Consider the following 25,687-nt stretch of genomic DNA (forward strand, 5'->3'; position numbering starts at 1 on the left):
GTCTAGAAATTTTAATTATAATCAATATGTATTGATTCACTGCTTTCAATCACAAATGTCTAGTTGAGGTATATCAGCTGTGCGGCACTGGCAACTTCCCTCTGCAGTGTTTATATGACATGAAGTCTATTGGTTATTTCCTTAAAGTCTGCTACCACTGTTGATGCTCTTTAGTTACAACTGATGGTAATCTCTAAAGCAAAAACAGTCATTCTCTTATTTCAACTTGTGATAAATGGAACCTTTCTCTGATCCAGTTGAAACATTTATCACACTCAGGGTAAATAGGAAGGAAGGCATCATCAACTATGTTTAAACATAGAATATCCTGCATGTTCAACATGACTGTGACAGAAGCAACTAAAAATCTGTGTTAGTTACTTGAATAATTTTAAGCACAATATTCCCACAATTCTGACATCTACCCAGGATCCACATGAAACAAACAAAAAACAGCTGACCTTGCAATACGACTTTGAGTCCACAAAATAACACTTGTTTAAAAATACAACAGCCCAAAACAATATTCTGTTTCGTGTAGTCTCTCTTAAAGAAAGCTTGTCTGTAAAAGTCCATCAGTGAATATTTCCCCATTCTCTTGAGACATCATGGCAGTTGAGTAATCATACAAGCTGCTCTAAAAATGTATGTGTCTGGTTAATTTAGGCAGTTTATTTTGATAGCATTCACCTCTTTTTGATTATAGCAGGTGTTTCAAGGATAAATTTGCTGAAAATTGTATTTTGTTTAAACAACAGCAGTATGTACATTTATGGCCTCACTATATTAAAAAGCATTTATTGTCTGGCAGCAATAGATACAATTACAAACATTTGTGACAGTAATTGGAGCTATTATTCCTGCATAGAGCCACATGGAGACCGACTTATTGCCACCTGTATTTACATTTGTTACTGGTAATTGTAAAAGCTAATTTTTTTTATTTGGCACCTTGTTTTTCTTTAAATTATGTGAATATTTCTCAACAGACAGTCTACCAGAAAATCCGTAAGAATTATAACTGTAGTTTCTCCATTATTCAAATAACAGGCAAAGTCCCATTTTAATAACGATTATATACCTAAAACATATTCACATATTTTAGGCCACAGATTATATACATTTTTGCTCATGAATACAAGAATCCTATCAATATATCCTGACTAACAACCAGAGTATAAGTCTTAACAAAGGCTCTTTATTCCTAATTATAACAATTTATAAATCCCTGCAGCTCAAAAATAGTTAAAGAAGCTAAATTTTATTAATACCCACTTATACTGCATTCAAACACAGAGATGGCAGAAGGTCAAATCAAGTTACTCTCTCTACTGCTTTGGAATGAGGGAAAAAAAATCCTCTATTGTTTCTAGAGGACACAGATTTGTCTATAATATGAGAAAGCCTACCATTGTAAGTTTCTGCAGGATTTAGCTTCCAATTCTAAGAGACTTAGATCTAATATAGCAATTCTGTGGCCCCTCCAGGTTCATTTAAATGGAATTCCACCTGCTGATTAATGGATGCCTCTCTTCTCCCTCTCAGGTTTTGGCTCTCACAGTGACTAGAGAGCCCCAGGGGCTCAAGACTATTGCAGTGATTCCATCCTTAGAACAATGACTCTTCCAGAAATATTTCCTGCCGTGAATCACTCAAAGCAATGCTTATACAGTTTATTTATGTTAAAACAAAATCCAATGGCTTGGAGTTGAAATTTAAAGTTTAAGGTTCCTTTTACAACTGTACTCTGAGAAAGTCAGACACTCAATGAATAGGTAAGGGTACTGAAAAAGCAGTTGAGTAAATCAAAGGTTTGAAATAATTAAAACACATGCTATAATACTTCCAAAGCCTTTTAAAAATAATCTCTTCGTCTAAATTCCTTGTAATGAATCTGAAGATTTACATAATTAGTAACTCTAAAGACATTTTGGTGGAATGAAGGGGATACCTACCCAACTGCCTTTTAAAACAACAAAGTAGGAAACATTTAATTATAATTTGGAAAAAATCTACTTAAGTCATTAATCAAAATTTTAATTACAATATCCACAGGGCATTAAAGCATGTTAGAACATTTTTTCATTGCATTAAATACCTAATATTAAATCACTATAATGCACAATCGTTTAGTAATAAGTATGGCATAATTGAAGAAAAGGGCCTAAGTAGGGTTTAGTTGAAAACTGATTTCACACTTTCTGCTCTTCCTTATTTCCAGAGAACAGGAATAAATATTATTAATGATTATTTGGTTTTCACTGTGATTAAAAAAAACTTGACTTGAAAAAAAGTCATTCTCTTGATAAAGACCAATAAGATTGATGATTTTAAGAAGCCATTATTTTCCTTTGGGTCAATAAATGAAGTTGAGACACTAACTATACAAATAACTGACAACAGCCAGCTCATATACAAAAATATAACCCTGACCCACAATCTGCAGCAGCCAGACCAGGAAGTAAAACCACAGCCTCTGTAGCAAACCTCTGTAGCAATCAGCCCTGAACAGGGTTTAATCAATGACTACTAACTTCTCCACTTCTGCCTGCCACCTACTTCCAACGTAGGACCAACCAGACAAAGTCAAATACCCCCTCCCTTAACCAGCCAGTCCTATCATACCTCACTTCTAGTTTAGCTCACCTGCAGATTTCCAGCCATATCTGAATATATAGGAAGTCTTCCCTTTTTTTCCCACTAAAAATCATTAAATTTCCCTACCTGCTTTTGAGTCTTTGCCAAACACAAATGATGGTGGCTGACTCCCTTGCTGTATAGCAAGCTCTAAATAAATTGCCTTTGCTTGGTCTCACTTGGGTGGTCAACATTTATTTCAACAAAGTCAAAGGTTTGCTTTTTATAGTAAAAAGAAAACTCAAAGAGATAGAATATTCTTCCTCAAAACACAACATTAAATATTTCTTTAACAATTCAAAATTAATCAAAATTACAGGAAGTAAAAATTTATATGAATATGCATTCACATTTTCTATTTCTCCAGAAATATGGAACATGGAGAATTCTTTGGCAGCTCAGCTTCAACTATTGTTATATTCAACTCAGCAACTTTCATTTGATTCATTTAAAAATTTTAAAAGTATATATCTTAATATAAGGAATTTAAAATGTTTTACTTATGTAGGAAAATATTATCCTTCAATAATTGTCCTAAAGTGCTACGCTAATTTAGGTGTCCTCAGACAGTCAGTTTCTAAGAAACTGACTCATGAGCCGTACTCATTAGGTCATGAGTGAGGCATTACTAAAGTGTTATGAGGTAGGATTTGGCTGATTTTTACTCCCTTAGCAGAACTTCTGGCTGCATCTTTAGACACATTATTCCAACTTGGGGCAGATCTAAATTGTTCTCTGGATATAAAACCACCCTAGAAGTACAGTTGACCCTTGAACAACACCAGTTTGAACTCCATGGGTCCACCTAAATGCAGATTTTTTTCAATAAATACATACAAAAAATTTCTAGAAATCTGCAACAATTTGAAAAAACTTGCATATAAACCACATAGGCTAAAATTGTTGAAAAATTTTTAAAAAGGTTAGATACGTTATAAACACATAAAGTATACATAGATACTAGTCTGTTATCATTTACTACCATAAATATGCCAAAAAAACTATTATAAAAAGTTAAAGTTTACCAAAATTTATGCACACACAGACTGTATGCGGAGCCATTTGCAGTTGACAGAAATGTAAACAAAGGTAGATGTGCAGTAGTAAATCTTAAGTGTATAAAATTAACTGTAGTACATTCTGTACTATAATAATTTTGTAGCCATCTATTATTATTGTGATGAGCTCAAGTGTTGCAAATACCTGTTTAAAATGCGTGAGGCTAATCAGCTCCAAATGAGCACTTAGTCTGTATATAAACTGTGTTATCACAGTAAAAAGTAATTTCTTGGGGTTTTCATGTACTTTTCATGTTTAGTGTAGTATCTTCATGTATTTTCCATGTTTAGCATAAACCCTGAATAACACCATGGGAGCCATACAAATGTCACTTGCAATGCTGGAAGTGCTCCCAAGAAGCAGAGAGAAGTCCTGACACTACAATAAAGAGATGAATTGCTTGATATGTACTGCAGATTGAGGTCTGCAGCTGAGGATGCCTGTCATTTCAAGATAAATGAATCCACCATAAGAACCATTGTAAAAAAAGAAAATTCATGAAGCCATCAGTGCAGCTATGACAGCAGGCACAAAAACCTTTCCCTTTTTGCAAAATACTTTCTCTCTTATGCTGAAAATGCAGCTTTTATGTGGGTGTAGGATTTCTATAAGAAAGAAATAGCCTCTGTTATAATTCAAGAAAAAATGAAGTTATTATGTGACAATTTAAAGCAAAAGGAAGGTGAAGGATTTAAAGCCGGAGAATTTGATGCCAGCAAAGGATGGTTTGATAATTTTTGAAAGAGGTTTGGCTTTAAAAAGTGTCAAGATAACAGGAGATGCAGCTTCTGATGACCAAAAGGCAGAAGATGAGTTCCTAGGTGCCATTAAGAATATTACTATGGAGAAAAGTTATCTGCATAAACAGGTTTTTAATGCAGACTAAAGTGCCCTATTATGAAAAAAAAGTGCCACAAAGACATTTATTAATAAGAAAGAGATGTTAGCACCAGGATTTAAAGCAGGAAGGGATAAGCTAACTCTACTGTTTTATGAAAATATAGTTGAGTTTATGATTAGGACTGCCCTTATTTATAAACTACTAATCCCTGAGCCTTGAAAGGAAGAGATAATCACCAGCTGCCAGTCTTTTGGTTGTGCAACAAAAGGGCCTGGACAATGAGAACCCCTTTTCTGCACTGGTTCCATCAATTCTTTATCCCTGAAGTCTGGAAGTGCCTTGTTAGTAAGGGACTGCTCTTTAAAGTTTTTTGGTATTGGACCATGCCTCTGGTCACCCAGAACCCCAGGAGTTCAACATCGAAGACACTGAAGTGGTTTAGTTGCCCCCAGACACAACCTCTAATTCAGCTAGTAGATCAGGGGGTCATAAGGATCTTTAAGTCTTATTATACATAGTAGTCTATGGAAAGAATTGTCAACACTGTGGAACCCCAATAGAGAGAACATCATAGAAGTCTGCAAGGATTATACCAAAGAAGATGCCATTGTTGTTATAGAAAAACCTGTGAAAGCCATCAAGTCTAAAACCATTTCCTGCTGAAGAAAACTGTGCCAGATGTTGTGCATGACTTCCCAGGATTTATGATAGAGACAGTCAAGGAAATCATGAAAGAGATTGTGACTTGGCCAAAAAAAAAATGTTGGTGGGGATAACAGGTTTCAAAATATGTATTTTGGAGAAATTCAAGAGCTCATACACATAGCAGAGGAATTAACTGATGACTTGATGGAGATAAGTGCTTCCAAACCAGTGTCAAATAATGAGGAAGACTTCGAAGAAGAAGCAGTACCAGAAACAAATTTTGACACTGGACAATTGGCAGGAGGGCTCTGATGATTCAAGATTGCTTTGGACTACTTTTGTGATGCGGACCCTTTTATGAAAAATTAAAGCAAACTGTGGAAGAATTGGTAATATACAGAAACATTTTTAGAGAAATGAAAAATCAAAAACAGCCAGAAATTAGAATGTATTTCCATAAAGTTACACCAGTGTGTCTGCCTCTCCTGCTTCCCCTTCCTATTCCTCCACCTTTTCTGCCTCTGCCACCCCTGAGACAGCAAGACCAACTCCTCCTCTAGTCCCTCCTCCTTTCTCAGCTTTCTCAATGTGAAGACAAGGGAGATGAAGACCTTTACGATGATCCACTTCCACTTAATGAATAATACATATATTTTCTCTTCCTTATGAGTTTCTTAATATTTTCTTTTCTTTAGCTTATTTTATTGTAAGAATACAGAATATAATACATATGACATACAAAATATGTGTTGTTTATGTTATTAGTAAGGTTTGCAGCCAACAGTAAGCTATTAGTAGGTAAGTTCTGAAGAGTCAAAAGTTAAAATGCACAGGGATTGGCATCCCTAACCTCCACATCATTCAAAGGTCAACTGTAATTACCAGGAACATTATAATCAATGCAAAAAACTGAACCATTAACACGGTCCATTCGAATCAGCATATAACAAAAATTCTTTATCTTCAGTTGTAAAGCATATCATTTGTATTTTTGGCAACATTGACTTTCCTAATTGTATTCTGTTTAAGCTAATATTAAAATGAGTTTGCATTCTTTGAGAACTGGCAATAGTAGCAAGGGGAGCCAGACAACAGGAATAAGCTAGTTTAGCAGTAAAAACCTTGTTGCAGTACTATGGAGAGTATACAAAATAAAATATTGGTATATGGTATATGATAAGATCTCATCAAAGCACATATATTAAAACACATAAAAAGAATAGAAAAGGAGATTTACTTTTTTGTGATTCCCTGCTAGGAAGCATAAAAAGAATAAACTAAATGTGTGAGAGAAGGCTGCTCTGCCCATGGAGTAGCCATTCTTTCGTTTTTTCTCTAATAATGAAACTTGATTTCATGTAAGTTAAAAAAAAAAAAAAGGCGGGGGGAGTCTCTGAGCCTACCATGGCTCAGAAGGCCTGATTAAAAAAAAAAAAAGTGTGAGAGAAAAAAGCAAAACACATATATGATCCAGAGCCAAATAAATATGGGACTTATTCACTACCAAATTTAAATAACAGCGCTCCTTTCCTAATTGTCTGTCTCACCTCTAAACCACTTAAAAGTTAATCCAATACTGACCAGTAAAACACACTGATCCCGAAATAATACACTTCTTTTCTTTCTTTTTTTCTTTCAAACACAAAGGACCTAGATATCCTAGATAGCCTGTGTTGAGTGAAAGATTATTATTTTGGCCAAAGGGAAGGGAAAGGGTAGAGCAAGCAGTGGAGAAGGAAAGGGTTGACCATAAATGCTGGAGTCCATCTCTTCTGGAGGAGAATGAGTCTGTGAGAAGAGAGCTCATATGTAACCAGATGGTTTATTTTTATTTCTAAGATATGAGAAACTTTTCATTAGCCCCTTATTTTCTCAAGCCAGTATATATATCTATTTTTAAATAAACTGTATAAAGAATTCACCTGACCCTAAAGGTGCATTTCCCAGTTGCTATATCTGAAAGACTTAGAAGAGGAGTTTGTAAAATAATACTAGATACAAAGACCAAATGATCTAAAGAAGAATTCTGAAAAAGCAATCAAATATGACTTTGGTCAGTAGTTTTTATCACAAAGATCTAAATTCAAAATGATATCTACATATTCTAAAAAATAATGAAAAAACCCGTTAACTGATTTTGGAATGCTGCCCATAAAACTTAAATTTGTAATTAATTTGACAGAGTATATCCTCATAAGATTAAGGCTGACAGAGTGGCATGACAATAAGGGTCCAACTTTCAACTCATTAACTCTTCCCCAAATCAGGAGAACACTGATTATCTAAAAACTCAGGATTTTGATGATGGCAATACTGGTCTGCTATAGAATTTGACCGGCACATAGTTTTGTAAAAAGAGTGTGTGTTAGCAGTTACATTTATATTTTTTCTCCTATTAATGCAAAAATTAATAACTGCACTCTAAAAAATCCCTATTAGACTCTAAATGAGACGTTTGACTTCAAGAGTTTATTTAGCTTGAAAGTAAACAAATTAAACTTGCTTCCTTGTGGGATTAAGCTGTACTTGAGAGTTTCCAACTATATAATTATTTCAACACAACAATCTAACCAGAATCACAACAATAGTGATTTTTTATTTTATGAAGTGAATTTGTTCTGACAAGACCAAAAAATCAGAAATTACATTTTTGTAAAAAAATCACATTTTTGCAAATGAAGACTTCTAGGAGATTTCACTTAATCAGTGAAGAAGAAATTCTTATTAATATATTTTTAGATATAAAAACTCTACAAATAATTCACCTGCAATGCAATCAATTAATAATTGTCCACCATAATGAGTAGGTAAACAGACTGTAGGATTTGTCCTCTTACCTTGAATAGAGTTTGTTCTACAGCTGTTCACAGTGTAGTAAGACCTCTGTTGCTCTCGCCCTATCCTGGGACTGCTGTAGGAGTCTAGCTTACTTCCTACCTGCTCTGAGATACAGTTATACAAGCTCGAATCCAGACATTCTAAGAATAAATCAGCTTCTAGGGCATTCTGAAAACAGCAATGTTTGTAAGATTTTTTTTTCTTTTTCTGGAAGCAGACACAGGATCACACTTTCAGAGTGATAAGCTTCTCTAGAACCTTGTTCCATAATGGTAGGGGCTTATGTCCAACCTCCAAGGATGAAAATCCTCCCTAAGTTTCCTTATCTAGATGTTTCTTTAGCCCCTTTTGTAGAGATATTTATACTGCTGCTAGAATAGTATTGTCTAGTAACCTATTAACTTATTCTGAAGTCATTACAGTTGACCCTTTAACAGTGCAGAGGTTGATCGCCAGGGGCACCAATCACTTTGTACAGTAGAAAATCCATGCATAAGTTTTGACTTCTCAAAAATTTAACTGCTAACAGCTTACTTTTGACTAGAAGTGATACTGATAATATAAACAACACATATTCCTTATGTTACATGTATTATATACTGCATTCTTACAACAAAGTAAACTAAAAAATGTTATTAAGAATATCACAATGAAGAAAATATATATTTACTATTCATTAAGTAAAAGTGGATTACTAGAAAGGTCTTTATCCTCATTCTTCACGTGGAGTAGACTGAGGAGGAGGAAGAGGAGGGGTTGGTCTTGCTGTCTCAGAGGTGGCAGAGGCAGAAGGGGTAGAGGAGGTGGAAGAGGATGCAGAACGCCAGGCATACTGGGTGTAACGTTTATTGGGAAGTCTGCCTATAAGTGGACCTGTGCACTTCAAACCCTGATTTTACAGGATCCTAGGTGGAAGGGACTTGCCTTGTCTCAGACAAGTCTTTGGATGTTAATGCTGGAATGAGTTAAGACTTTGGAAGACTGTCAGGAAGGCATGATTGTGTTTTGAAATGTTAGGACATGAGATGTGGGAGAGGCCAGGGGCAGAATTATATGGTTTAGCTGTGTCCCTATCCAAATCTCATCCTGAAATGTAATCCCCACGTGTTAAGGGAGGAAGGAAACTGGTGGGAAGTGACTGGATTATGAATGTGATGTTTTCCCTTGGGGTTCTCAGTTTATAATTGTCTGGCATTTCCCCTGTTCATTTCTTCTTGTGGCCTTGTGAAGAAGATGCCTTGCTTCCCCTTGGCCTTTGCCATGATTGTAAGTTTCCTAAGGCTTTCCCAGCCATGCTGAGCTGTGAGTCAATTATACTTTTCCTTTATAAATTACCCAGTCTTGGGCAGTTCTTCATAGCAGTACAAAAACAAACTAATACAACAGTATCTATAAAATTGTAACTAGAAAGGAAGCAGAAACTTCATACGATGGGTGAGTTAATCTGGTCTAATCCCTAAATCTTATTAAATATGACTTCTTGATTATTTTCTTAACATTTTATTTTTAATCACATGTATTGACTAGATTATCTAAGATCACTTCCAGGTTACTTTCCATTTTGCCATCCAGCAGAGTTCTAAACCATCTTATAACTCTGATCAGTTGGTATGGTCATGGAATTCCTATTCATCTAAACATAATATGATTTCCCAGAAAATCTTCTGAGAAAATACCCCTAAACACCAGGCAAATAAGATGTCTTCCAAATCACTCTTTTGAAGATCTTTGCTTTGCTTTTTGGACCACATTACATTATTTAGTTATTCAACACAATTTGTTAAATCCCTATTAAGACAAAATGCTGAAAACTGAATCCTACTGCCCTTCTTTAATAATTTTTATAACTGGGAGTACCCCTAACCCTGAAGTTGCCTTATAACATTTTTTTGAAGAAAATGTGTTCCCTCTTTGATACCTTATTGTCAGTTCTAATCGTGACTTTCAGTTGCGGTAGTACACGTTCCACTTCTAGGCTCCATTCTGCAGCATCTGTTGTGGATTCCAAAATATCTTCTTGTTTGGCAGTCTCGTTCATATCCTAAGAAAGGAAAGATACCACAAGATTGAGAGTTTATAAAAAGAAATGGTAAAAATTTGAGGCATTTTAGCAGTACTGCACAATTTAAATCAAGAATTAGTAGTGTTAAAATTATAGTGGAAGAAGAAATTCTTTTTTGTCTTCCTATAATGTTGAAAGAAAATAACGCACCAACCTGGTAGAATAGCAAAATACGTATTAAAAAAGAAGCAAATATGTGATTCAACTATTTTTACAAGGAAAAATGTTTCTGAGACATCAGATTGAACTTAACAGGAATACCATCAAATGGACCAACAAGCCATTTAGGTGTGTTAACTGATAACAATAGGAAAGATGTATGGTAAGAAAAGTCACTCATGTTTGTTAAGAAAACACCTAAATTTATTATGCTGAAAGAGAAACCCCAAATATGCAAGAGAAAAGATTTTAAAAATTCTAGAAGCAAAGACTCACTATTACAAAATTTGTATTCATAATTGAACTAATAATTTATTGGATCAAATTATAATATAGCTTAAAGTGTGATTTAATATAGACATACTTGAACTCAAATAGGGTGGATGTCAAATTTCTGCATTTGATTTTTGCATTGGAATAATAAAAATCAATCATGGTTGTTTTCAAATTACCTAAAAAAAAAAAAGTCCACTCTTTTCTCTTTTTTCCCAGCCCTTCACATTTCAGCATTATGTATGTATCTGAAAATATAAAGAATGTACAGATTAATGATTTAAAAATAACATCTAAGGCAATAATTTTGGTACCAGTTTTTCCCTTTTAACTCCTTTAATAAATTATAAGTAAATCTAAAGAAAAACTAAAATATCAATATTTATATAGAGAAAAACAGACCCAAGAGATATAAACAGGCAAACACACAGTATAAATCTTATATATGAATTCTAATTTGAATAATCTATAAAAAGATATTTTTGAGATAATCAGAGAAATTTTAATATGGGAGAATACTGGATGATATTATAAAATTACTAATTTTATAGGTATGACATGGCATGGTGGTTTTGTTTAAAAAGGACTTATAAGTTAGAAATAAATGCTAAAATATTTACAGATGAATTGACAAGACGTCTGAATTTTACTTTAAAATATTATGGGGCAAAGAAAACAGGGAGGCAGCTTTAAATAAAACATGATTGACAAAATGTTAATAACTGTTGAAAGTGGATAATGTGGCATATTCATTATCTTATTCTAATTTTGTATATGTTTAAAACATTCCATAATACAAAATTTAAAAATAAAAACTATGTGAACAACCTCATGATGAAATTACATTCCCAATATAAATTTATGTCACAAAAATCATATTTCTTAAATGAAAGTTCATTGTATTAGTCTTTCCAATCAGATGTAACACTAATCAGAAGATTAACCTTACATTAGGGTTTGCATTTTTGTGGGAGCCTGAGGTCTTTAGAGGCTTTGAACTCACTCCCAGCTGAGACTCTGGGACAGTGCTAACATAAGAAAGCCTCTCCTACCTCCTGGCTCACAACATCAAGTCCTGTTTAGACTTAGAGCCTTTAAAGCCTATACTGCTTTTTGTTCAGAAATTCAGGGGACTATATATTTCTAACCTCATCACTTGATAACAGATAACTGATACATGCTTTTATACTTTATAATATATGATCTGAATGTATTCAGTTAATTCCATTTAGAAAACCAGAAGTGTAAAAAAACAAACATTAAGTAAGATGTGAAAAAAACTAGGTTAAAAAAAAAGTTCAATATTCTACTTTAAACATTTAAATATGGAAATGTATTATTTTGAGTATTTAATGCTCTATACTTCTATATAAATTGGATCTTGGGTAGCACAAGAATATAGTAGCTGGAAAAGGAGGTGCAGCATTCACAAAGTAGACGTGTGAAGTTATATGAGAATGTGTATGATGGCAGGAAAAGAGATAATGGGTCTCTGTGTCGAAACCTAAAGCAATAGGGAAGGTTCTCTTCCATGTAAACCCACACTGGCCCCAATAAGATGCATATGTTCAGAAGAATTAGGTATATGCACACTCACTGGCACATCTGGGTACATGTCTTAGGCTCTACAAACCTAATTCTCTCATTTTCTATACCACACAGGACAGACCAGTAGGGTCCATGGTAGGGAGGACATATGCCTTACTAATGGTATGTGAGTCCTGATCTCAGGGCATGTGTGTGGGTATACACACAGGGTTACTCCTGCCAGGGTATACACACAGGGTACTCCTCCCCCACATCCCAATCCTGCAAAACCAGGCTGAAACAAGAGAGCATGTCCTCTCAGCAGCAGTTTTGATTGATTCTTAATAGAATGCAGATATTGCATTAAATGATAAATTCAGTAGAGTACAAAATCAATATATAAAAATCAGTATCATTTCTATATGCCAACAGTGAACAATTTGAAGAAGAAACCAAAAAAGTAATCCCATTCACGATAGCTAAAATAAAATACCTAGAAATAAACCTAACCAAAGGAGTGAAAAATCTTTAGAACGAAACTACAAAAACACTGACAAAAGAATTGAAGAGGACACAGAAAAGGGAATGATATTTCAAGTTCATGGACTGAAGAAATAAATATTATTAAAACATGCATACTACCCAAAGCAATCTACAGTTTCAGTGCAATCCATAAAAATACTAATGACATTCTTCACAGAAATAAAAAAAAAAAATCTAAAATTTACAAGGAACTACAAAAGACCCAGAATAGCCAAAGCAATCTGGAGCAAAAAGAACAAAGCTGGAATCATCGCATTACCTGACTTCAAATTATACTACAAAGCTACAGTAACTAAAACAGCATGGTTCTGGCATAAAAACAGATGCAAAGACCAATGGAAAAGAATAGAGAATCCAGATTTAAATCTATGCATTTATAGACAACTCATTTCTAACAAAAATACCAAGAACACACATTGTGGAAAGGACAGTCTCTTCAATAAATGGTGCTGGGAAAACTGGATATTCACATGTAGAAGAATGAAACTAGATGCCTATCTCTCACCATACACAAAAATCAAATCAATATGGAGTAAACACTTAAATCTAAGACATGAAACTGTAAAACTACTGAAAGAAAACGTTGGGAGAACACTCCAAACATTGGTCTGGGCAAAGATTTCTTAAGGAAGACCTCAAAAGCACAGGCAACCAAAGCAAAAATGGACAAATGGGATCATGTCAAGCTAAAAAGCTTCTGAACAGCAAAGGAAACAACAACATAATGAAGAGGCAACCCACAGAATGGGAGAAAATGTTTTCAAACTACGCATCTGAAATGGGATTAACAATCAGAATATATAAGGAGCTCAAACAACTCAGTAGGGAAAAACTCAAATAATCCAATTAAAAAACAGGCAAAAGATCTAAATAGACATTTCTCAGAACAAGTCATACAAATAGCCAACAGTTATTAAAAAAAAGATCAGCATCACTAATCACCAGAGAAATGCAAACCAAAACCACCAGATACCATCTTACCTCAGTTAAAATGGTTTTTATCAAAAAGATAATAACGAATGCTGACAAGGATGTAGAGAAAGGGGAATACTTGTACAGTGTTGGTGAGAAAGTAAATGAGCACAGCCACTATGGAGAACACTATGGAGGTGTCTCAAAAAAACTAAAAATATAACTATCATATAATCTAGCAATGCTGCTAATGGGCATATACCCAAAAGAAAGGAAATCAGTATGTTGAAGAGAAATCTGCATTCCCACGTTTACTGCAGCACTACTCACAATAGCCGAGATATGGAATCAACCTAAGTGTTGATCAAGGGATGAATGGACAAGGAAAATATGGTATATACACACAATGGAATATTATTTAGACAGAAAAAGAATGAAATCCCATCATTTGTAGCAACATGGATGGCATCGGAGGTCATTATGTTAAATGAAATACGCCAGGAACAGTAAGACAAACATCACATGTTCTCACTCATATTTGGAACCTAAAAAAAAAGTAGATTTCATGGAGGTAGAGAGAGAGTGATGCTTACCAAAGATTGAGAATGGTAGAGGGGGGAAGGGATAAACAGGGAATGGTTAGTGGGTATGAAAATATAGTTATTTAAAACTGCATTAGTTTTATAGAAAAAAATAAGACCTAGTGTTCAGTAGCACAATAGGGCAACTATAATTAAGGATAATGTATTGCATGTTTCAAAATACCTAAACATGTGGAATGGGAATGTTCCTAACACAAAGAATGATAAATTCTTGAGGTGATTGATATTCCAATTACCCTGATCTGATCATTATACATTGTATACCTTGTATCAAAATATCACATACATCCAATAATTATGCACTATGTATTCATAACTAAAGATTAAAAAATAAATAAGTTTGATTTATGGAGCACCAGTTGGTGAATTGAAGCTATATGATGTTGATTAAATCCCAAAGCCAGTGCTCTCAAACCCCATCCCCTCATTTCCACCCCCTCTTTCTTTCCCTCTGTACAAGACTGAAGTCCCAATCACCAAACAAGACAAGGGGGGACACCCATCCATACTCCCACTTTCTTCAGGCCTGGATATGGGATTGTTCAAGTTGTGAATAACATATTCAAAATGTTTTACTGAAGGAGGGGCATGTTCATAAAGGCAGATGCGTTTGCAGTGGCCACTTGAACCAGACCTAGGATCTGTGTTAGTAGGGTACATAAAGATGAAACACTGCATTAAGATATTCTGGTGCATAAGCTATTTGTGTTTATGTTTGGCCCTTTAGTAAGTTGCATTTACCCTTACTAGCTTATTATTTGGTTACCTTAAGCAATGACTTCCTAACTCCTACTCCCAATGTCCTAAAATGATTTAATGTAGGAGCTTAAAATTTTCACTCACTTGTAGGCCATAATTAATATACTAGGGGAAATGGCCCAGTTACTAAATGAATAATGGGCCAAAAGAGAGCATTAGGTTTGGCAGAGTAGCATTAACTTATTCAAACTGTACAGTTTCTTTCTACATCCATGTTTACATATCTATTTCATAATCTCATTCCTCACTCAACATTTCTTAATGCCTAATAACTGGATACATTAACTGAGAAAGCCCTACATATAAAGTATAAATCATTTTAAAACTATACTGTGCCTTGGTTATAATACTTTGAGAAAACTTTTCTTCCCAGTCGTTTTTCCATTTAACAAATGGTACTTTATGTAGGGTCATTTGTAAAAGAGAAATAAACTGCTGTTTCATTTAATCTAAATTTTATATCATCATGACAAAGTCCCTCTCTAACACGTTAACTAAGATAAAGCACTGCTTTTGGGAAATTTCATTTTCCGGTTACTGCAGAAGAAAGAATTCGAAGCTCATAAGACACAAGCTATCTAGAAGTCTCACTTATAATTAATTAATTAAACCAATAAGCCATTTGTTAAACTACAGCATTCAAGGTAAGAATTTAGGCACTGTGCTTGGTGTGGAAAGATAAAAGGATTTAATTGCTGCCTGCAGAGTTTGTAGCCTACTAGGAAGAGTCAGAGGCCAGTTAATGGGAGTAATAATTGGTTCTACGTAAAAAGAGAAACTGATGAGATGGGAACTGATCCTGACTGCCAAAAGAAGAATTGAAAATAACTGTCTACACTATCCCATAAAGTAACCTTGGGCTCAAACAGCGGGGCACACCATGGAAGTCAGCTCAAGAATCAAACATACAGCATTAAAAGCCTACCCAGAATCCTGTTCCAGTCATCTTTGGTCAAGCATCAAAGAAAGACTATGTTCTGTAAAAACATGTATAAGATGGCAACCTCATGGATACACTAGTGTCCAGATTCATTTAAGGAGCTCAATTCATATACCTACCCAGAGGTATATATACCTACCTATTGAATTCATATACCCACCTATTGAAAGTCCAATTAACAGTCAAGATTAAATACTCCCAAGACTCAAGGAAAAGGGAATCAAGTTGTCTTAAGAGTCACAAAAGTATGGCATAAATGTTAAGAGGATGGGTCTGGAATCACATCTTTGCTCAAATCCCACCTCCATGACTTACTAGCTGTTGGTCAAGCTACACATCTCAGAGTACCTATCTGTAAAATGAGAATAACAACAGCAACTTCCTCATTGGAAAGGTTGCTGTGAGCATTAAATGAGATGATGTATTTAAAAGGCTTGTACAGTGTATAATACATATTAATCCCTGGTATACTTTAGCAGTTATTATCATCATTATTACATGCTAAACGTGGTACTAGATGCTTTTACAAGTGGGTTAAATGTCCAATAATAACACCATGAAACAAGGAGTCTTATTCCCATCTTTTAAAGTGAGGAAACTGAGGCACAGAATAGTTAGGTGACTTTTCCAATGTCATATATAGTGAGTGGTAGGGCAGACAGTGTTACTCTAGCGCACAAGCTCTAGAACACCTTACCATATGTCTATCAACCCTTTGTCATATAGGCTGTAATGACTTTTCTCCAGCTCATCACTTGCATTTTAACTCTATAGTGTTGCCCACTCTGCTTTCCCATTATATAAAGTTTTAATTTTTATGCATTTAGATTTGTCTTTTCTGTTTTTGATTTTCTTGTCATGCTCAATTATGCCTACTACAAACTTTAATACTTGACACTCATGTTTGTTGTGTGTGTGTGGTTTTTTGTTTTGTTTTGTTTTGAGACGGGATCTTGCTCTGTCGCCCAGGCTGGAGTGCAGTGGCACAATCTTGACTCACTGCAGCCTCTGCCTCCAGAGTTCAAGCAATTCTGCTGCCTCAACCTCCCGAGTAGCTGGGATTACAGGTGTGCACCACCATGCCTGGCTGATTTTTGTTTATTTAGTAGAGATGGGGGTTTCACCATGTGGACCAAGCTAGTCTCCAACTTCTGGCCTCAAGTGATCCACCTGCCTTAGCCTCCCAAAGTGCTGGGACTAAAGGCAGTGAGTCACCATGCCTGGCCTCGTGTTTTTATTTTATTTTTGTGCCTTATTATTTTTTATTGTGATCCATGTGGAGTTGATTTGGCTATAATATATGAGGGAGGAATCCAGCTTTTTCTACAAATGGATTAGCCTGTGATCTCTTCACCATTTAACTGAATAGTTGTTTTCCTCGCTGATTTAAATTGCTTCATATACTAACATGACTACATATGTGTATTATCTTATAGATTCTATACTACTTCATTAATCTATTTCTGTGTATATTTTCAGATTTATAAAAAATTGCATCAGTATTACACAAAAAAATTCCATACACCTTTCATTCAGATACCACTTCCAAATGTTCACATCTTAAATAACTTTGGGCTAATTATGAATAAAGGGGTACAATGTTTATATCTGGATGCTGATATTTGGGAAACTTCTCACTTTTTTCTTTATATTCCTTCATGCTTTCATTTTTTTTTAAACACAAGGAACATATTTCACTTTAAAAAAGAATAAAGTTTTTTCCATAAGCAGGTAAAAATAAAATTTGATTAACTTCCAAAAACTCACTGGTACAGGTGGCATGCTATAGGAATCTGAATGAGAAAGACAAGTATGCTTTAATGCAATAATGAGATTTAAGTTTAGCCTTACAAAAATGTATGGGATGTAGATAGGCAGAAAAGAGACAACCCAAGTATTTACAGTGAGGAAAACAGCATAAGCCAAAATACTGAAATAGGAATGAAAAGAATCTGGGGGCTTAAAAAGGTGAATACTGGAGAGGAATAGAGTTAAGTACATTGCGGAAGAACTTAAAATCTAGGGTAAGGAATATGAATTTTGACCTCCAAGCCAGAAAAGAGCCAAGAAATTATAGGCAAAGTATAATTACCACATTTATTAATATTTATCCAACAAATATTTATTTAGTACCCACTATGTTCCACATACTGTTACAGTCCAGGAATAGTGACTAAAACAATAATCCTCATGAACAAAATATGCTAGTTATGTTTTATAAGGATTTATGGGCCGTAGATTTTTGGTTTGGCTGTGGGATTAAATGGGACAAGGTGATATGGGAAGTGTCACTGAGGAGACAGAATTTGAGCTGAACCTTGAACTACTGAATCAGGTAGAGAGACAGTGGGAAGGTATTTTAGAAAAGAGACAATAGGAAAGAGAAGGATTGGAGGGGAGCAGATATGCTCACAAGGTGTTTGAAAGTCTATGAGGGCACCCATTTAACTGGAATAAAGGTTTGCAGAAGAAAATGAGGTTAGCTGTGTAGACAGTAGTCAAATTGCTAAGGGCCTTGAAAGCCAGGTCGAAATTTTATTGCTCTATACTTTATATAAATGGACCTGTAGGCAATGAAAGCCATAAAACATTATTGAATTCAGAATGACCTCTAATAGTCATGTTTCAGTAACTCAGACAGAGAAGTTAGGGTGAAATGGCCTTGAAAGATGGCTGAAGGGATGGATATGGGAGATGTTTCAAAGGCAGCATCCATGGGTCTTAATGACTACCTAGATGGCCTGGGTGAAAATGAATCAGATATATATTCAAAGCACTAACACTGCCAGGGGTAAGTGGTAAGTGGTGATGAAAGGTTTGAGAGATGGGTGCGTTTAAAAAATAGAGTTATAGAAGACTGAAGAAATGCATATATTCTGGTACCCATTTAATATATTGAATTATATAATAAATATCTGCTACTAGTGTTGAGGGACAGGAAATATATCCCTCTATAAACAGGTGTTTATAGAATGATAGGTCTCAAATAATATCTAAATATATATATATATATACTACTTTTCATCAGATCTCCCTGAGTCATTTCTGTAGGGGAGAACTTGTGTAACAGCAAATTTAGTCTAGTGGGCCTTCAATAATAATCCATGTGACCGATTACAAAAATAAAGCCATGACATCACCATGGCTTCCCAATTTACATAGAAATGCAAGCTTCTTGATAACTTATATCCTATGTAAGCTTCTTACTCAAAAATACTCATGACAATCTAGGGACTTATTTGTACTGAGGGATTGGGGCTTTTTCTACTCTTCTATGGCACATAAGAATGTTGGTAACTAATTCCAGTTTCTAGGAAAGGTAAAAAATTATACAAAATAAGAAATGCACAAAGCGCATACTCTATGCCAGCACAATGTCAGGTACTGTCCACAAGTTAGGTTATAATAATCTCAAAACAAGACTGGGTAGAATTATTTGTGCCCCACTGCCAGATAAGAAAGCAGAGTCACAGAGGTGAATTAACTTGCTATGGTCACTTGCATGGGACGAGTGACACACAGGAATTCATACACAGCTGCTACTTCTGCCATAGAATCTACCTTGAAGGTATGGACTCAGATCTGGAAGGGACCTTGAAAAGTCCTTGCTTCCTACTTTTTGCTAGGCCCACAATGAAACCAGTAAGAAAATAAGGATCTCATTTCAAATGTGGGTTGAAAAGCTACACTGGAGATCAAGCAAAACTCTGTCTTTTACACCCAGCAAGAAATGCCATTTGAGCCTCTGCTGAGCAGGGAGAAGCAGAGCTTTTTTCTCTAGCCCACATTTCCTATTCACCTCCAGATGTAAAACTGATGGGGGTGGTAAGGGTTAGTTACCAGAGAAATAAAAGCAGTTACTCAGTCCTAATCTGTTCCATCACACTCTAACATGTGGCATTTGAATTTCTCCCGTGAAATACCAACTGTAGACTTCTCTCATAGATAGGAGGCCTAACACTCAACTATTGCAGGAAAGCAGAAGAAAAAATATTCTCCTTAAGCAAGAATCAAAAATTAATGGCAACTGATAGGGCAAGCTATACATAGAACCGTTTTTTCTCTTATATTACTCAGAAAGGATATTTTATCTAGAAGAAAAATATAAAATATATGTAAAATGAAAAAAAATATTTAAGATATTAACCAAAAAAATCCATCTTATTCCTCTCTTTGATTACAACACTGCAGTCTTGCCTAGATGAAACTCTAAACTAAAACTGAAATGACATTTTTACTCTAAGCCCATATTCCTTTCGGCTTTTTCCTTTTAAGCTGAAGTATTTCATTCTTACTTGGTACAATGAATTTCTTGCTAAGTAATTAAAAACCAACTGTGTTTAAACCTTTTGAGATACTTAGTTTTACGCTGTGTAACTCAGGATTTGGTTTCCAAAACCTCAAATTTAGCATCTCAAGGAAGAATAGTATCTATGGCATGTTTGAAAAAAATGTTTTGAAATGAAGTGATGGGCATTTAAAAATAGAATTCACAGAGTGCATAGCTCCCTCTCCCCTTTTTTTCACTGGGGGAGGTGAATGACATATCTGCATTATGCTGCCAGAATGCTGCTTCCGTGATTCTGTTGAGTTTCACAATGGTGATGGGAGACACAAAGACAACTCGTAATTACAGCATAGCCACTGTGAACACGCAAGCAGTGCCCAACTGACATATGCAAATTAGAAATGGAAATTACTAGCACACCTTGCTACCACCTCATCACTAGAGTCTTCCTTTCCTGCTTCCACTCCCTACCGCTCTGGAATATTCTACTATACTCCTTAACATCACAGGCCCCGCCCAACTGTCAGAACGTTAATTCCACACCAACGCCCTTTCTCATGGCCACTCTTAGGGTAGCTTTGGCTAAATTTCAGATTTCAAGAACACTCAGGAATGAGAGGTACATAAAGAATGTGGAACTCTGTGGACTAGCCTTGAAGTCTAACATCTGTTCATAATGCTTTCCTTCTCAGAAAAGCTATTTCAAAACCCAAGTAATTAAATTATAAGTGAAATTGTGGAAGATGAAGCAATGCCTCACTAATTGCAGTTGTTGGCAAAATCTTAATTGGGGTAAGGGAATTAGAGGGGGAAAAAAATCACACAATAAGAATGACTTCACATTTTTTAAACCTCAGATAAATGATCTGAAAAGCAACTGCTTCCAAAACAAACCAATGTGATTGTTATAAGCATTCTTCATCAGTAGGAGGAACATATCTTTTTCAATGTTCATGAACTACTGCTGTGTCATGATCCACTTAGGCAGACATTTAAAGTTTAGTCAATGGGCAGATGGTATCTATTTACAAATTCTTCAAGTCAGCAGTTACAGGCTTCAACTATGCTGTGGTAGTTAGGAAGATGGGTTACCAGGTCCTCTTTCAAGGAAGATCTTGCTGCTGAGTTGCAGGGAATATGGCCAGCAGACAGCCTCTTGCTGTCAGCTCCCGCAGAGAGCCATCTCACCTGCCCTTCCCAGGGCAACCGGCCTCCAGGGGGTGAGCTAAGCAGGTAAAACTTGGCTCTACCAGGTTGGCCAATCTTTGTCAGGCCTGTATTGCAGCATGACTTCTCCCTCTGCCCAATCCTGCTTTCCTCTCCCTTCCTTTCACACGTGTCTATTTCTAATAAACACTTTGCACTCTAAACTGTCTCAGTGTTTGCATCCAGAGAACACAAACCTGCTTATGACATGTCTTTTTCACTTGCATTCTCACTTCATGTTACTGCAAATCTCAGGAATATGCTCGTGTAGGCTCAAGTCTTGGAATTATTATGATACTTAAAGAGCACACTTTTCAGGGTCTAGACTTCACTTTATTTAATGAAAGGAAGGAATATAGGTAGATTTCTCCCTGGACTATCCCACATGGTACACAGAAGAGGATATAATTACTGGTGATAAATTCTTTTCTCTATGAAAATAGCCTATAAAACTATAAATACAAAAATGGCACACATTCAGTCATGTATTCATACCATATTGTTGATTATTGAGCAACTTCTATACACAAGGCACAGGTGAAAAAAGCAGTGAAAAAGCTCTTACTCTAAAGGAGTTTGCATGCTAGTGGTTGCGACAGAAAAAATAAACCAGTAATTAACACAGCATAATGCAATACCAGGGTCTGTGAGGAAAAATAAAAAGTAGGGTGAAACGATAGAGAATGATTGGAGAAACATCTTATTGTTTTAAAACCATAGACAGGGAGGGATTGCTGTAATCCATACACTGCTGGGCTTGCACAGTCACATATACATTTAGAAAGTCACTTTCCTTGACAGTATGTATCGTTCTAGTGAAGAATTCATCATGCTCAACTTTCCTAAAATAATATTTCCTCTGCATTGTGAAGTCCACCTGCTGCATGAGACATAAAATCTTAATCTATGATACTAACCTATATAGCAATTTTGTCTTGGGGAAAGAGCAGCCCGAACCATCATAAGCTGTAGTCAGACACAGCTGTCTCAGGCAGATGGCTTTAGTGGGCAATATCATGAGCTTGCCAGGTTTTTTAAAATATGAAAGGGTTTTCTGCCTCATTAGTACTCCATGGTTGACCATCCACAGACACCTGGTGTTCATGCTTCTTCCTCTTGTGGAAATATAACTACACATAGTCTTAGCTCTAAAGGTTATATGTTATATAATTTTTGTCCAAAGAATCTAATACTTAGATAATTTACAAAAGCACCATTTGGAGAAAAACCCTTCCTCATGTAGCTTGAAATGAAAAATTGAAATCAGGACCAATAAGGAATTGGCACAGTGGCAGAAGCACATTAAATTACTTTGCTCCTTCTCAGTACTCAGATTACTTGTCCAGAAGGAATCCCAGGTGGCCTTCACAGTTCTCTATTTACACCGTCAATATAAGAATGAATAACACAAACCACAGTTTCTTTCCAAGAATAATTATGTGTATCTCTATTTTATTTTTCTTCTCATAGTTGAGGAGCACTTTGTCATCATCGTCTTCAACACACACATTACATAAACACCAACATTACAATGTCCTTGCTAAAGGCAGGAATCAAAACATATCTACACCTTGTTCAACTCTTGTTATGAGGTAAAGAGGAAAAAGTAATAGACTTGGAGTTTGGAGAAGCAGTTTAAATTCGGGTACTTTGATTTATAAGCTTCTTAAAAGATTAAACTGTCCCAAGGTTATAAATTTCAGTGTTTATATCTGTAAAATGGAGATAACATCTACCCAAATACTTTAAAAGGTCAGTAAAGAATGTGTTTTATAGTACTTGAAAACTACAAAATGATCTGCAAATGTACAGTATTGATACAACTAAAGATTTAAATTTTAACATATTATTCTGATATAATTTTCAATTGATCAATAAAAGATACCTTCATTCATTTAAGAGGTATTTATTTGGTACCTTCTGTGTTACGTTATGGGGAATATTAAAAAGGATAGCTATCTCTGTTATCAAGGAGCTTACAAATCAGATTTCAGAGGGGGGAATATGGAAAAAAGATGTGGTTTTGGTTTTTGCCAATACTGAGTACTTTCTATGTGACAGATATTATAGTGCTTTACATGCAGTAACTTTTAATTTTCAAAAATCCTATGGCAGAGGTCATATTTTTATCTCATTTACAGTTTAAAAAGATGAGGCACAAGAAGTTTGGAAACTTGCCCAAGTAAGTATTAGAGTCAAGTCATAAACTCAGGCAAGTTGACCACAACATTATATCTCAAGTTGGGCAGAAAACACACACACATATATGCATCATTAATAATAACTAGTTGTCATCCGTACTGCCTTAGTATTATTAATCCTCATTAGCATGATAAATACAAAGATCATCCTGGGGAGTAGTCAAGGAAATCCTCATGATATGAAACTAAAACTAGATTCAAACTTGTTTTGAGGATTCACACAAGAAAAATTAAATAAAGGACTAAAACAGTATTATTTTCCATATGTACTTTTTGAGGGTGCAATAGGTATACATCCCTTATTAATATATAACATATAATATACATATTATATACATGGCAAATGTAAAAATACCGTAAATATCTGAAATATCTCATTGAATATGCACTTTTAGAGACTATATTTCATAATTGAAAGAGACTTAAAGCAATGTCCGATTACTTATCCATATAACTACCAGTCGATCCATTTTATTTAAAGAACTATAATTTAAATATTTTCCTATAATCAAGATCATTAAATCTTTGCCCATTAAAATGTAAAATAACTTGAAATAGAATATTTGATGTCTCTTCATAATAAAAAATGCCACCAGCCAAATTATTTTTAGTCTGCATAAGTAGCACTGTGTCAATTTTCCATGGTATAGACAGGAGGCTGCCTCACTCTCTCCTCTGGATTTGTATATTTGCTATAATTACAACATTTTATATACAGCAAAGCAATTTGGAGAGCTACTTTACAAACAGCATACAAAACAATGGCCAACAACGGTTTCTACTCATTTAAATTTCCAGCACATCATGTACATTCGTTGCTTGTTGGTCCGGCATGTATCTGATGAAACTTACCAAGTGATACGTCTGGGCCTTTAAAACGTTGAGATCAATAAAGTTTTCTTCATTATCTGTCTCTTCTTCCTTAGAAATAGAAACAATTTTTTAAAAAATTATTAAAAATTATAACTAAAAATATATTTCCAGTTTTCACCTACGTGCTATAATAAGCTATACTAAGCTTGATATAAAGCCTAGTGTAGAAAAGGATATTTAAAAGCCTAGTGAACATGTGCATAAAGGAGGGCACAATATTACTAACAGTTCAAGTGTTTTTTGAGGTTTTGATGGTACTACTACTTACTTAGGACCATTTTTGCAGTCATTAAAGAAAGGAAAAAAACTGCAGGGAGGGAACAGAACAGAGCCACTGCTGGAGAACTACAGATAAGTATAAAAGCAGGGCAGGAAACAAACCCAAGTGGCTGGCATATTTGGCATAAATAGGAGTTAATGGATATTTTTGAGCAATATGACTGAAATGGTCAAAAATGAGAGGTAGACAGACACAGAATATTCTCACTTGCTCCAGGGACCAATCACATTTATAAATATTTTTGACATCTCGACTCTGCTATGTTCAAGCTTGATAAAATCATGGTTAGCAGTACTGGTTGGCCCATGGTACTTAAATCTATTAAAAAGGATAGTTTAGGTGGATGCCAAGCTAATCCTAATCTGCAGACCAACTGGATATAGACAGGAGGGTGGAAAGTGACCCTTTGAGAAGCAACTCTCTCTCCAATATGCAGTAAATATGGAGTCCGAGCAGGTTCTATGAGCATGTAGGAGAAAACATGAGCTCTCCTTTTCTTCATAACGTCTGTGGTGACAAGTGACATAGTAACACAAATTTAACAAGGATATTTCAACCTTAAGGACGTGGTAATGAAGCCAATGGAACTTGGTCCTCAAGTCATCAACTTATAAAGAAAAAAGAAAATGTCAGTTGGGGAACACTTCCATATGTAGAATTGTATGAAGCTGTAGATTTCAAAGGTAATCCTTATCCTTAACAATTTGAAAATATATAAGGTACTGGGTTCTCCAAGTGTGGTTCTGAGAGGTACTCCTTAGAATGGAAATTCTAAGGCTTTATCCCATATCTCCTCAGAAACTATGGGGGTGGAGCGACTAAGGTAAGGCATGAGAACTATGCTAAACCTTGGAGAACCAGAAAGATTTTAGTAAAACAGGAAACAATATAAATGTAGATTCTATACACTCAAGTGACATTTACTTTTTTTTAGAGTGGGGTAGTAGGACAGAAGTGTAGACAAAAGTGATCACTTTGTATCTTAAAACTGAAGCAAAGGTATACGCTTTTGACAAATGGCTTGGTCTAGTCTGTGTTTGCA

General features: G+C 35.2%; 1 protein-coding gene across 1 annotated transcript in view; it reads right to left on the reverse strand.

The window, feature by feature from the left end:
* Window positions 1-25,687, reverse strand: part of IFT57 (intraflagellar transport 57) — a 61,656-nt gene that overhangs the window by 20,878 nt on the left and 15,091 nt on the right. The window contains exons 5-6 of the mRNA XM_021669064.2: window positions 24,345-24,413; window positions 9,939-10,061 (exon numbers count right to left, since the gene is read on the reverse strand). Of these exons, the coding sequence (XP_021524739.2) occupies window positions 9,939-10,061; window positions 24,345-24,413 (192 nt within the window). The remainder of the gene's footprint in view (window positions 1-9,938; window positions 10,062-24,344; window positions 24,414-25,687) is intronic.

This window comes from Aotus nancymaae, unplaced genomic scaffold (genome assembly GCF_030222135.1).
Source record: "Aotus nancymaae isolate 86718 unplaced genomic scaffold, 86718_ANA_hifiasm-v0.15.2.pri h1tg000011l, whole genome shotgun sequence".
Lineage (NCBI taxonomy): Eukaryota > Metazoa > Chordata > Mammalia > Primates > Aotidae > Aotus > Aotus nancymaae.